This window comes from Anabrus simplex, chromosome 2 (genome assembly GCF_040414725.1).
Source record: "Anabrus simplex isolate iqAnaSimp1 chromosome 2, ASM4041472v1, whole genome shotgun sequence".
NCBI classification, from domain to species: Eukaryota; Metazoa; Arthropoda; class Insecta; order Orthoptera; family Tettigoniidae; genus Anabrus; species Anabrus simplex.
In genome coordinates, this window is record NC_090266.1 from 167,663,007 (window position 1) to 167,676,882 (window position 13,876).

General features: G+C 36.4%; 1 protein-coding gene across 2 annotated transcripts in view; it reads left to right on the top strand.

Moving 5' to 3' along the window:
• The window catches only part of LOC136862723 (uncharacterized), a 123,724-nt gene extending 113,472 nt beyond the window's left edge, over positions 1-10,252 (top strand). For both annotated transcript variants that reach the window (XM_068226500.1, XM_067138945.2), the window contains one exon: positions 7,768-10,252. In XM_068226500.1, coding sequence (XP_068082601.1) covers positions 7,768-7,943 — 176 coding nt within the window. In that variant the 3' untranslated portion in view covers positions 7,944-10,252. The remainder of the gene's footprint in view (positions 1-7,767) is intronic.
• Positions 10,253-13,876: the final 3,624 nt, after the last annotated feature.

A 13,876-nucleotide genomic window follows, 5' to 3' on the forward strand; every position in this document is an offset into this window, starting at 1 on the left:
CACTTGGCATTTCCTGCGTTTTGGGCTAGATTGAGGTTCTGTATCACTATCATCATTTTCTGCAGTATCGGTCATTTTATTTCTGTTCTGGGTGTTTGCTACAATAAGTTCCTTAGTGAGTTGGAGAAATTTTCTTTGCGAGATCTTGATATTTTTAACTGTTTGTACAACACCCAAGCATTTATTCCTGCTAAGTCGAGAACATTACTGAATGTGTGTAATGCAGCTGGCTTGACAGTATACTTTCTGGCCATTTGGTCTACAATGTTGACTCTATACTTAGGTTTTTTTATAAAAGAATGTCTCTTTGAGTCGACCTTTTCAATACTTTCTGTGATTTTTATTAATTATATATAAAATATTACGTTAGACTCGGTTTCTAACGATTTAAAGATAAGAGGTATAGAACTAAATGAGGCCACAACACTAGTTGCAAATCGAGGATTGTGGCAACGTTTAGTAAATTCACAGAGGCTTGCAGACTGAACACTGAAAGGCATAACAGTCTATAATGATAATGTATGTATGTATGTATATTACAATGTCTAATTGTGGGACTTGTATAGGCATCTTCAGCTGGTAACAAAATCTAGGTTCATAATACACTTGTACATTACTTACTTTGATAAATACTCAAAGTTATGTTGTTTCTTTTTAGAACTTTGGTGTCATACAGTTGTGCTCGTGGCATTTTCACCTCCAGCTGAACCTCTCCCTCTTACCCGATTTATTGAACCAAGAAGACTGGTTCTGTGAGATTTTAGCTTTCCAGCTAGTTGCCGTGATGTAAAAAGCTGTCGCAAGTGACTTTCCTACCCTTGTTTATGAAAGGGGCCATTTACTTCTCAACAATATAATCACCCAAACGCACATTTCCAGAGCGCTGTTCATCCATTCCTTGATAAGGAAACACATTTAAGATGTATTTTGATTCTTTATGCATGGTCATCCAGAATTCTGCCCATATTTTTTGGACTTGGATGCCATAAATTGCAGAAAGTGACAGCAAGTTTTTCTGGGGAACAATTGCTCATCAATTGTAATCCAAGCTCCAGGCTTGTAGCAGATCTGACAATTTGAAATAAACCTTTCTCATACTTCTGATATCAGGGCAAACTTATTAGTTTTAAGTCTTGTCCTTGTCCAAGAGTGAGAGTTGTGTTTTGAGCTTCATAATCAGTAGAACTAGTGGCAACCTCTTCATTTCACCTCCTGGAGGTCCTATAGCTGGACCTAAATCTCCAGGGGCTGTAATATTTTCTCTCCAACACGCCCACAATCCTAGAGCATATTTTGAATGACCTAAAGCTCCTAATTGTGAAATAGAAAGAGAATCTATCATGACTTTTGGTATAAATATGTACACATTTTGCATAACAATGAAGACACAATAAAACATTGTTACCTCAGCATTTGTTTTCAAGTTTTGCAGTGGTAGTTATTTCTGGTGAGTCAGCTGGATTACTTTCAATTTCTTTAAGCTCCATTTCAGACAAAAAACTTGAAGGGGAGGCTCGTGGAGAATAATCGTCATCTGATGAACTAATTCTCCCTCTCCCGTCCACAGAGTCATCTTCACTTAGTTCTTGGAGAGAAACAATTACATCGCCCGGTCTTAAAAACCTTTTGTGCTCCATATTTGAGAAATCATTCATAACATTAACACAAAAAACCAGCTCAATAAACAAATGCAACAAACTTTTTAAAATGCACACTTCACAAGCTACTTACTGCAAATGGCAAGATGGCGAGTTTGTTCTAACCTTGACTCATGTTTGTGAAGTGGGGTTGGGGGTAAATAGGCGAAGATAGCAGATGGAGTGGAGTGGGTGAAGAAGAAGAAGAAGACAGTCTACATCACACATAGGATACAAAATAGAAATGAAGTTATGGAAATACGATACGAGTGCTTGTACAATATAACAAGGGTCAAAAATGACACTTCCGTCCTTCTAGGTTGATTGAATTATAGGAGCCAACCTGTTAGAGCTTGGGCATCCAAATTTCAGTGACAGTAAATAAAGCCTAAATGATGAAAATTCATTCAGTCTGAATGAAATCTAAGATAAATTACGGCAACAGCAGAGTGTTGAATTCATAAAAGGGTTAAAAAAGACCTCTCCATCTTTCTAGCATTAAAATGGTGTGTTAGTAAGGTACCTTCTGATCAGACAAAAGCAGTAATTGTACTTACAGTATCTATAATCAAGGGAACAGGAAGGATTGCAACAACAGTCGATGTGTCTCATTGATCAGGCAAAGTGTTCATGGGTATTTTGTAACTGGGGTGCGATTGATGGTTAAGAGTAAGTTGAATGAAAACCAGTGTGGTTTCAGACCACAGCAGGGCTGTCAGGATCATAATTTCAGTATACACCAGATAATTGAAAAGTGCTACGAGAGGAATAGACAGCTATGTTTATGTTTTGTAGATCTAGAGAAAGCATATGACAGAATACCGAGGGAAAAGATGTTCGCCGTACTGCAGGACTGTGGGATTAAGGGTAGATTATTAAAATCAATCAAAGGCATTTATGTTGACAATTGGGCTGCAGTGATAATTGACAGTAGAAAGGTTTCTTGGTTCAAAGTAATTACAGGGGTCAGGCAACTCTGTAATCTTTCACATTTGTTGTTCATAGTTCACATGGATCATCTGCTGAAAGGTATAAAGTGGCAGGGAAGAATTCAGTAGGGTGAAAATGTAGTAAGCAGTCTAGCCTGTGCTGATGACTTAGTCTCAATGGCAGATTGTGCCAAAGCCTGCAGTCTAATATCTTGTGACTTGGAAATAGGTGTAATGAGTATGGTATGAAAATTAGCCTTTCCAAGACTAAATTGATGTCAGTAGGTAAGAAATCCAAGAGAACTGAGTGTCAGATTGGGGAAACAAAGCTGGAACAGATAGATATTTTCAAGTATTTACGGTGTGTTTTCTTAGGATGGCAGTATAGTAAGTGAGATTTAATCAAAATATACTAAAGCTAATACAGTTAGTTCGCAGTTGTGATCAGCAGTGTTCTGTGAGAAGGAAGTCAGCTCCCTGATGAAACTTATTTTTACATCGGTCTGTTTTCAGACCAACTTTGCTGTACGGGAGTGGAAGCTGGGTGGACACAGGATATCTTATTCATAAGTCAGAAGTAACAGACATGAAAAAAGCAAGAATGATTGCTGGTACAAATAGGTGGAAACAGTGGCAGGAGGGTACTTGGAATGATGAGGTAAAGGCTATGTTAGGAATTAACTCAATTGATGAAGCTGTACGCATAAACTGTCTTCAGTGGTGGGTCATGTGATGTGAATGGAGGAGGATAGGTTACCCAGGAGAGTAATGCACTCTGTTATGGAGGGCAAGAGCAGTAGAGGGAGACCAAGGTGACAATTATTAGACACAGTTTCTAATGTTTTAAAGATAAGATGCATAGAACTAAATGAGGCAGCAGAACTAGTTACAAATAGAGGATTGTGGCAGAATTTAATAAATTCACAGAGGCTTGCAGGCTGAATGCTGAAAGGCATAACAATATATGATGAAGATGTATGTATGTATGTAGATAATGTTTCTAGTTCCTTTTGTTCTAATATCAGGCACTTGAATTATCTGCCTTCTAACTCATCTAGCATTGAAATACTGAATTAATTTGAGCTTTCGCCAATGTCACCTACAAGGAAATTAAGTGTCTTTGAATTTCTGCAAGGCAGTTTATGCTGATAACTTTAAATGTATTGACCAATTACCATAACTGCACCTCGATGTTCCCACTGGAAGACACTGTACAAACAATCAAATCTGTTGTACTTTACAATACCTAGTACACCTTTTGTTGTAAGATGTTAATTTTTCCAATACTGTACCTCATTCCAAACCTGATTACTTCTTCCATAAGATCCTTCCACCTCTCATGTGAGACCTGCGTTCCTAGTCCCTCCCAATCTCAGTAAGAATACATGTTGCTGTTCAGTTACAGAATCCTGTTGTTCTCTGTGGACCATGTTATTGCCTTTCCTCTGCGTTTTCACATCTTACAACTTTTTTATATTGATTGGTTTGTTATGTTTATTATTATTGTTATCATTATAATAATTATTAATATTATTCCCATTTGTTTTCCTTTAATTCCTATTGCTCTACTTCTACCTACCTACTGGTAATGTCTGCCACATGACTTGGGTAACATCATTTGATTCAGTCAGAGGACATATCAAAACGTAGATTTATACTGTTTACCGTTGTTTTATAGCTGATCGGTGCATCCAGTAGCGGCGATTAGGGGTGTTGAGGGGGAGCTGTTGTGGAAAAAATATTATATTTTTATTCGATTTTAGCCAGCTGAAACTAGGAATTATAGGAATTATTAAAAAATGAGAAATTTGTACAAATCCTGTCATCTTATCAGCTAATTCCTTGCTTTATTTTCTTTAATTAGTAACAAAATTATTAGCAGAAATACGCATAAAATGTCATTTGTCCCGGATAACCGACTTGTAAAGTGCCACAGCAAGTAGTGGAGACTGCATGTGCTGAGAGGAAGGGTAGCAGGGTTATATATTTTTTTGCCAAAGTCATGGACACTAAAGTATGATTCACTCACTTGCTGCGCGCATTCATCAGTCTGGCAGTCTCTTTAGTGTCTGTTAGTTTCTTAGTGTGAAATTATTTTAATTTTGTAATCATGCCATACTTCTATTTAATTGTAATACATGTGTGGTATTGTTCCTATGGTGAAAGTTTTACTGTATAGTATTGAATCAAAATCTCACAAAACTATTATTACCGTACCGCACTTAAATTGGTAAACTGTCAACCTTTACCACTCTGTCAAAATTCACTCAGAGAGCATCACAAATTTACCACCTTGTAACTTTCTTTTTTTTTTTTTCATTATTGATGATATAACCCCCTCTGCCCCTGTCTGCTATATCCCACAAACCCGGGTACTGTTTTTTGTCTGTACATTCTTTTGTCCCTGCACTTTTAATTCCCAATTGCAGCTACTGGGTGCACTGTTACTTTGGTCATCCCATTGGTTCCTTCCAGTGCAGATAAGTTTCTGTTTACAACACATGTTGCCAAAAGACCTATCTGTGTTGGTGTGACGTAATGCAAACAGCAAAAAAAAACACATGTTCTAACCATCTTAACAGGCTATTGTCCATTTGCACTGGACTGATGTAATGCCAAATTGCTCTGAATATCAAAGCATGGTCTAACCTAGTGACACCAGCTGACCATACGAGCATTTATTATGAGTGGTTGATATCTGATATTTTTTAATATGAAAGTACAGGACACAGTGCAACAGACATTCAGCTCAGTTAGGTGTTTCATTCAACAAAAACCTGACATAATTCATCAATTCATCAAGGTTGAATTAATCTTTATGTTTACATCCTTAATAAGTTGGCTGTCTTTAGCAAGTTTTGATTAGGATAACTTCTGGATTAATAATGTAAATGTTGTCCTTATTATTCATCGTTGACCTGGAATGGGGCAATTTCATGAATCTGATGAATTTTTTTTTTTTTTTTTTTTTTTTATCTTGACTCATATTGTGCCAGCTAATTTTTCACTCCTGGATCAGGCACTAGAGACTAAGATTGTTTTGGCAGCTACAGTTAGGTCTACTGCAATGGTTAATACAGGTCTGCAGTATAATATTGTCCATCAGAAGAATTAACAGATGTAATGATAGGACTGAGCCTTAGTGGGCACAAAAAGTTATGTAGGAGTTATTGGATGCTCCTGCATCAGCTTGGACCTATACTTTTGGCACTGCATAAAACAGTGGATTCCAACTGACAAGTTACTCTCGGACACCATGTCATCAAATCATTCCATGGTCAAAAGTTTTCTTGAGGTCCACTAAAGCAAAATGTACTAACTTCCTCTTTTCTTGGTGTTTCTAAATTAGGAACCTTTCCAACAGTTCTGCTGGATATTTCTTACAACTCCAGCTTGGTTTTAGGCAATTTTGATGATCTTCTATATCAGTTGGTCGAGAATATGTTTAAAGAATTTAATAATATGGCTGAGAACTGGTCCCGTGGCTTTCGATTGCTAGATAAATAGTTATGGAGTAACTCCAATTTTGCTTTTCATACCTTAAACCCAAACTTATTACTGTTACACTCACTACTACAGAAGAGAACTCATGATCCTGTAATGATTAAGAGGGGGGAGGGTCCTGCAAGGCACTATTACTGGACATTTATGTTTTCTTATATATATAAATGATGTGAGTAAAGAACCGAAATCATAGATAAGGCTATTTGTGGATAATGTTAAACTGCACAGAGTTGTAAACGAGTTGCAGGATTGTGAGAAACTGCAGGGGGACTTAAACAATGTTGTGAGATGGACAGCAGACAATGGTATGAATGTAAATGAGATGAAAAGTCAAGTTATAAGTTTCATCAAGTGGAAATGTCCTCTCAGTTTTAATTATTGTGTCAATGGGTTTATATTACCTCATGGGGAACAATGTAAGTACCTAGGTATTAATGTAAGGAATGACCTCCATTGGAGTAATCATATTACTGAGATTGTTCAGAAAAGTGCCGGCCCTGTGGTGTAGGGGTATCGTGCCTGTCTCTTACCCGGAGGCCCCAGGTTCGATTCCTGGCCAGGTCAGGGATTGTTACCTGGACCTGAGGGCTAGTCTGAGGTCCAGTCAGCCTACATGATTAGAATTGAGGAGTTATCTGATGGTGGGATAGTGGCCCTGGTCTAGAAAGCCAAGAATAACGGCTGAAAGGATTCATCCTGCTGACCACACAACACTTCACAATCTGCAGTTTGTTCTGGATGATTTCTGACAAAGGAGTAGTGTTAAAAAATGTTTCAAACTTTTGGCTGGGAAGACTTAGGAGTAAGGAGGAGAGGTGGTCAATTATATGGTATATAATACCAATGTAATTTGTCTGTTATTGGACATTATAAATTTTCCAGCTAACTCATTCCTGTTGCCAGCATTTTGCCCCATTGTGCCAGTTTGGGCCCATCAGTTGGTAACTAGCACACCTACCAAGATGCATGGGTAGTGCATACCGTGGAGGCCACTGCGTAGGCTACTTAGAGCCACCAGCAGTGCCAATGCACTATGAGAGACTTTGTCTCTTTTTCAAAAATTGATCCTTGGTAGGCCATCAGGTGTTACAGAAATAGATTCCCATTGAGAACCTGAAATATTTGTCCTGATTGAGTAAATTAATAATACCAGTATAATTGTATGTGGTATGTTTTGAGCTGTCAGTGGAGAGTTGGTGTGGAATGACATAAGCAGACAAATAAGCTTGAGTGGAGCTTTTAGAAGTAGGAAATATCATAATATGAAGATAAAATTGGAATTCAAGAGGACAAATTGGGCCAAATATTCATTTATAGGATAAAGGGTAAGGGATCAGAATAAATTATTAAGGGAAAAGTTAAATAAATTTTCCCAGTTTTTTAAATATTTAATAAAACGTTAGGTAAGCAATTGATAGGGAATCTGCCACCTGGGTGACAGCCCAAAATGCAGATGATTGATTGGTGATTGATTGAAAGTTTTCCAGATAACTCTTGCTCATGAAAATACACATGGACTAAGATCTCAAAAATGTCTCATGCTCCTTTGTACTGCAACAACACTATTAAATAAATCTCACTAATGTTTCCCTTGTATTATGAGACTTAACATGCAGATGAGCCAGATGCATGTTTGGTTATTACAAACATACAAGCTAAGAAATAATGACTTATCGTTCTTGTTCTTTTTCTTCCAGTGAACAGCAAGGCAGAAGTACACTTCACTCAAAGAGGTGCTGACACAGCATGCTTGGAAAGAGTCACCTTCAGCTGCCCTGCAATATTTACATCAGTGTGTCAATATGAAATTGACACCCAGAGAAAAGCTTTTGCAGTAAATTTACAGAAAGCACTTCAAGAACGTTCCATGTAGTGGCTACAGCTGTGCACATTTGAGCCAGTGTGAGATGAATGTTGTGACTGTCTCAACAGTAAAATGGAGGAGAAGCACAAAGCTGCAACCACATGGAAGAATTGGACATCTCTCTTAAAGAAAGCTGGCAAAACTTTAATGAGTGCATCTTTAAACAGGACAAAGGCACTGACAACTGTCAGGAATATATGTGGATTGTAATCTTAATTACTACAGACACCTATTTCAGGGATTTGCTACCCTTCTGTTGTGTTGCCAGTGTTGTGTTATAATCATAGGCAGTGATGTGGAAGTTGTAATGCACTGTAAATAATAGGTCTATTTTTCTAAAGAATGCGTATAATGGTTCTGAATTGAATGCTGAGGAGTTTTTGGTCACAAGGATTTAAATCAGTGGAGTCAGGTCAACAGCAAAGTACTGTTTTTTTGTTTTCTTTTTGCTATTTGTTTTACGTCACACCAACACAGATAGGTCTTATGGTGATGAGCAAAATACTGTGTAACTTGCTCTGGTGCATTGTCATCTTAAATAGATCATAAGTTATTACATTAGGACTTGAAACACAGTTTGCAACTGGCTTTGAGAAAAATCCAGCTGTGCATCCTGCAGAAACTGACCCATTATTTTACATGACATTGCTCCAGAGCATAGGAGAAGCCAGGGTAATGCTGCTACTGTAACAGATTTTATATTTTTATTTTTATATGCTCTGTATGAAGTAAAATTATTTAACTTCTTTCTTAACAGTTTTTTGACCATTTGTAAAGATGACAATGTATGAGTTAGAAAATAATGTAAAGTTACATTTACAGTGGCAGAACTGCCCCTACACCTGTGATAACAATGCCATAATTGTAGAGTTATGGTGCAATAAGTTACTAAAATATAAATTTTGACTTATACCAGTAACACTGTGGTATTCTAAATACATACAATTACACAAAAATGCAAATTTAAAGTAATTCAAATTTGAATTGTAAAATTCCCTGAAGTTAATATAAGCTACCTATTTTACAAAATAAGAAATAACACTGACAATAAAATATAAATGTTTCAAACAAGAATGCCATACTGTTTTGCATTTATCAGTCATTATAAACAATACATGAAATTAATTTCATAGAACAAAAATTACAAACAATTTTTTGGGCTGTTAAAACTACTTAATTCAGAATGAGCCCACTTAATACAGCCCACACATCTATACCAAAGTTCATTATCACCAAAATCTCCATAAATTATGCAAGTTACCATGCTTTTGCCCAATAAATTGACCAAGTTGTCATCTTCAATATCATGAAATAGTAATTGCTTTTTGTCTAAACACATATCATTTGTTAATGAATCATCCAATAACATCTTTGTTCTGTACAGTACATCTTCTTTGTAGGCTGTGTCTTCATATTTCATATGTTTTTCTTCCTGTTTGTTTAGTCTTGTTGGTGCTTCAATCTTTTGTTTTTTTCTCATTTGGATTTATTACTTTTCATTTTTCTTTGAGATATTTTTCATTGTCATTCCAATTAAAATAGTAGAATGTCCTTTACATTCTTTATTATATATCTTTTTGGCATCCTTGCGTTACTGGAATTGGAGACAGATCTATCAAGGACTTTGATAGAGTTACTTGACCTTCAATAATATTATGATGATTTTCATGAATATCATGAGAGGTAGAAGCACATGTATCTTCAAGTTTGATGGGAGCTTCTGGATCTTTTACTGTATAATCTTATGTTAATTTGAGGTAATACTACAGGAAGTGGAAGTTTCTAATTCTTCGTCAGTGGTACGAGTGATTTGTCATTCCCTATTCTCATGTTGATTGGTACCAGTATCTCATGAGGTGGGAGTTTTGGGTTCAACTAGTGGTATCTTAGGAGAAATAGATGGTTCATAGGACCTATCAGTTTATTCATAACTGATTTCTCTTTCTTTGATAATAATAGGTTCTGAAAGCATTCTTTCTACCAAAAATATTACAATCATTTTTTTGGGATTAAATGGAAGAAACCAGAATCAGTCAATTCTTTCACAGCTTACAAAATGTTCCTGCTTTTGTGTAAGCTTTATTGAAAAGCAATTAAATGTAAGTCCACCTATTCAATATAAATTAATATTTGATGTAAGTTATATTTACATTAAATACAACACAGGACCAGTTTTGACCCTTTAAGAGTCATTCTCAGCCATTACAACTAAAATTGACAATTTGTATACTGTAGTAGGAATATAACCTGTATGCTAAAAATGGATGCTTTAAGGAAAACTATGGACTGTATTATAAATTTACAGAATAAAAATGTTATATACTCAGCCTTAACTACTAGAACATATTGATTCTAAAGTCCACTTGTTAACTTGACGTCAAGTTTGTCATAACTACTTTTGCAACAAAGAAATAATCTAAAATTAACCTGTCCTATGTTTATACCACATACACACTTAAAATTGTTGAAAAATTGGGTCTGTGAACATTTGTCAATCAAAATCAATCAATCAACACTGATCTGCATTTAGGGCAGTCACCCAGGTGGCAGATTCCCTATCTGTTCTTTTCCTATCTTTTTCTTAAATGATTTTTTTAAATGACATTGGAAATTTATTGAACATCTCCCTTGGTAAGTTATCCCAATCCCTAACTCTCCTTCCTATAAAGGAATATTTGCCCCAATTTGTCCTCTTGTATTCCAACTTTATCTTCATATTGTGATCTTTCCTACTTTTAAAGATGCCACTCAAACCTATTCATCTACTAATGTCATTCCACGCCATTTCTCCGCTGACAGCTCGGAACATACCACTCAGTCGAGCAGCTTGTCTCCTTTCTCCCAGTTCTTCCCAGCGCAAACTTTGCAACATTTTTGTAACGCTACTCTTTTGTCAGAAATCACGCAGAACAAATTGGGCTGCTTTTCTTTGGATTTTTTCCAGTTCTCGAATCAAGTAATCCTGGTGAGGGTCCCATACACTGGAACCATACTCTAGTTGGGGTCTTACCAGAGACTTATAAGCCCTCTCCTTTACATCCTAACTACAACCCCTGAACACCCTCATAACCATGTGCAGAGATCTGTATCCTTTATTTACAGTCCCATTTATGTGATTACCCCAATGAAGATATTTCCTTATAATAACACCCAGACACTTACAGTGATCCCCAAAAGGAACTATCACACCATCAACACAGTAATTAAAACTCAGAGGACGTTACCTATTTGTGAAACTCACAACCTGACTTTTAACACCGTTTATCATCATACCATTGCCTACTGTCCATCTAACAACATTATCGAGGTCATTTTGCAGTTGCTCACAATCTTGTAACTTACTTATTACTCTATAGAGAATAACATCATCCACAAAAAGCCTTACCTCTGATTCCACTCCTTTACTCAAATCATTTATATGTATAAGAAAACATAAAGGTCCAATAATATTGCCTCGAGGAATTCCCCTCTTAATTGTTACAGGGTCAGATAAAGCTTCGCCTACTCTAATTCTCTGAGATTTATTTTCTAGAAATAAAGCCACCAATTCAGTCACTCTTTTGTCTAGTCCAATTGCACTCATTTTTGCCAGTAGTCTCTCATGATCCTCCCTATCAAATGCTTTAGACAGGTCAATCGCGATACAGTCCATTTGACCTCCAAAATCCAAAATATCTGCTATATCTTCCTGGTAACCTACAAGTTGAGAAAAGTCTATTGCATTTGGCAACAGTATTTATCTTAAAAGGCTTTTGTCAAGTATAACTTATGGTTTGGCCTTCAACAGATGTTTACATAATTAATGTTCTTAAGATGGTGACAAATATGTTTGGTTTAAGGGACCTTGTAGATCCGGAGATCTTAGATTCAAAAATATTTCAATGATGGACTAATTATTTGTCAATATGGATCATATAGGGCAAGGTACGTATGAAAGAGAAGGAAAGAAAAATTACCGTATGTATTAAAAGGGAATCAACATTCTTTTTATTGTGATGCTGTATGAGACTCACCCTTTCAAGTTGTGTTGTCAAAGTGTGCACTCATGCCCACGATACAAACAACACTGACTTCAGTGGTGTATTCTGGATTCCCCACAGAGGCATGCAACTAGTAACCATACAGTAGCACAATGTATGTAGTAAATTCCACTATTCTACTTACCCTAATCACATGTAGGTGAATTCAACCCTGCGATATGTTTTCGGAATTCCTTGGTGACGTCACTGTAGAAGTCCTCACATGCTTTCAACTCAACAAGACAATCCTTCTCTACTACTACTACTATTATTATTATTATTATTATTATTATTATTATTATTATTATCCACAAATTGTAGATACAATTCAGGTATGGTGAATGGAGAAAGGGCATAGCCCCACATGCACGAATGTGCCTCCATCCCCACTATAGACATCATTCCTAATCCAGAGAGACGACTCTGACTTTAAGAATTGCAGGTGGAAGGGGCAATGTACACAATTTATAAAGCTCGGGAAGATCACTATGGAGACCACTGGTTAGTAGGAACTTCTGGATTTGTCCCACAGTCTTATCTTTGAAGTGTTCAGAAGTGAACATTGCCCTTATTTTGGATTTAAGTCATACTGTATCAAAATACTTTCCAGAGACTTCCGTCAATTTACTGAATTGCTCTTTTTGAAAATCACAACAACAAAAAAAGGACATTTCTTGCAATTATTGTATGGTGCCCAGAAAAGTCATGAGAAATATTTCAGCTTAGAACTCTGACCTGTAAGGTTTAATTATCTAAGGTTCAATAGTGAGCAACTTTCTATCAAAGAATTATCATTCTTAATTCTATATGTGCTGCATATCAGTACTTTGACATTGTCACATAGCAATATTTTCAGGCACAACAGCTATATAGCCTGGTACTTGCATATATTTTCCAGTTGATTTTATTTGTCGTGTTTTAAAGAATGTGAAAGTTGCGCTTTTTATTTGATGAAATGACATCCTGTGTTAAATGTTTTTATCTTTTTATTTTATAACTTGCTTTATGTCGCACCGACCCAGATAGGTCTTATGTGATGATGGGATAGTAAAGGTTTAGGAGTTGGAACGAATTGGCCGATGCTTTGATTAAGGCCTCATGTGAAAATGGGAAACCACAGAAAACCATCATCGGGGCTGCCGGCAGTGGGGCTCAAACTCACTATCTCCTGGATGCAAGCTCACAGCTGCGCGCCCCTAACTGCACTGCCAACTCGCCCGGTTTAAATATTTTTATTCCACTTAGATGCCCTAACTTTTCTATTAGATTAGCCTATAAATTGTGTTCAGTCAAATGGAATGAGTTTTTCTCCACATTAACACTATTAAGAGTAGGGTGATATTAATACTTGTACTATTTTCTTATTTGTATATGCAAGAATGCCAATATTACTGTAAATTGAATAGGCTCAGTTTAAGTGTATGTTGGGTAGTCTTTACTCAAGTTGAGAAGCTGCTAGATTAAGTGTTGCTAATTATCATGAAGTCACTAATTGGGTTAAAATATCACTACATGAAATTTTGTGAACTAGGCCTACATGAGGGCAATACTGAAACATTAAATGGATGAATAACTATAACATACCTAATAAATGAGAAGATTCAGGTTCCTCTTCAGCTGTAGTTGCAATTTTAATATGAATATGCAGCTGAGGTCCCTGTCTTACGCAAGGCACTTTCAGAGAATTCATAATTATGCATAACACTTCTGAGAGGGTTTTTAGCGTGAAGCGTGAAGCGTGAAGCAGTTCTGGCATGGAGTTTGGTACACATCTTTATCTTCACCAAGTTCAACTGACTGAAAGGACCTTCTGCCTCTGCATTAGAACAAGGTAGATAAATACTGGCAAATATTTGAATGGATTAACAGCAACAGAACATACATTTTATTAAAACCTCCACAAAACTTTTGGCTGGCTATCGT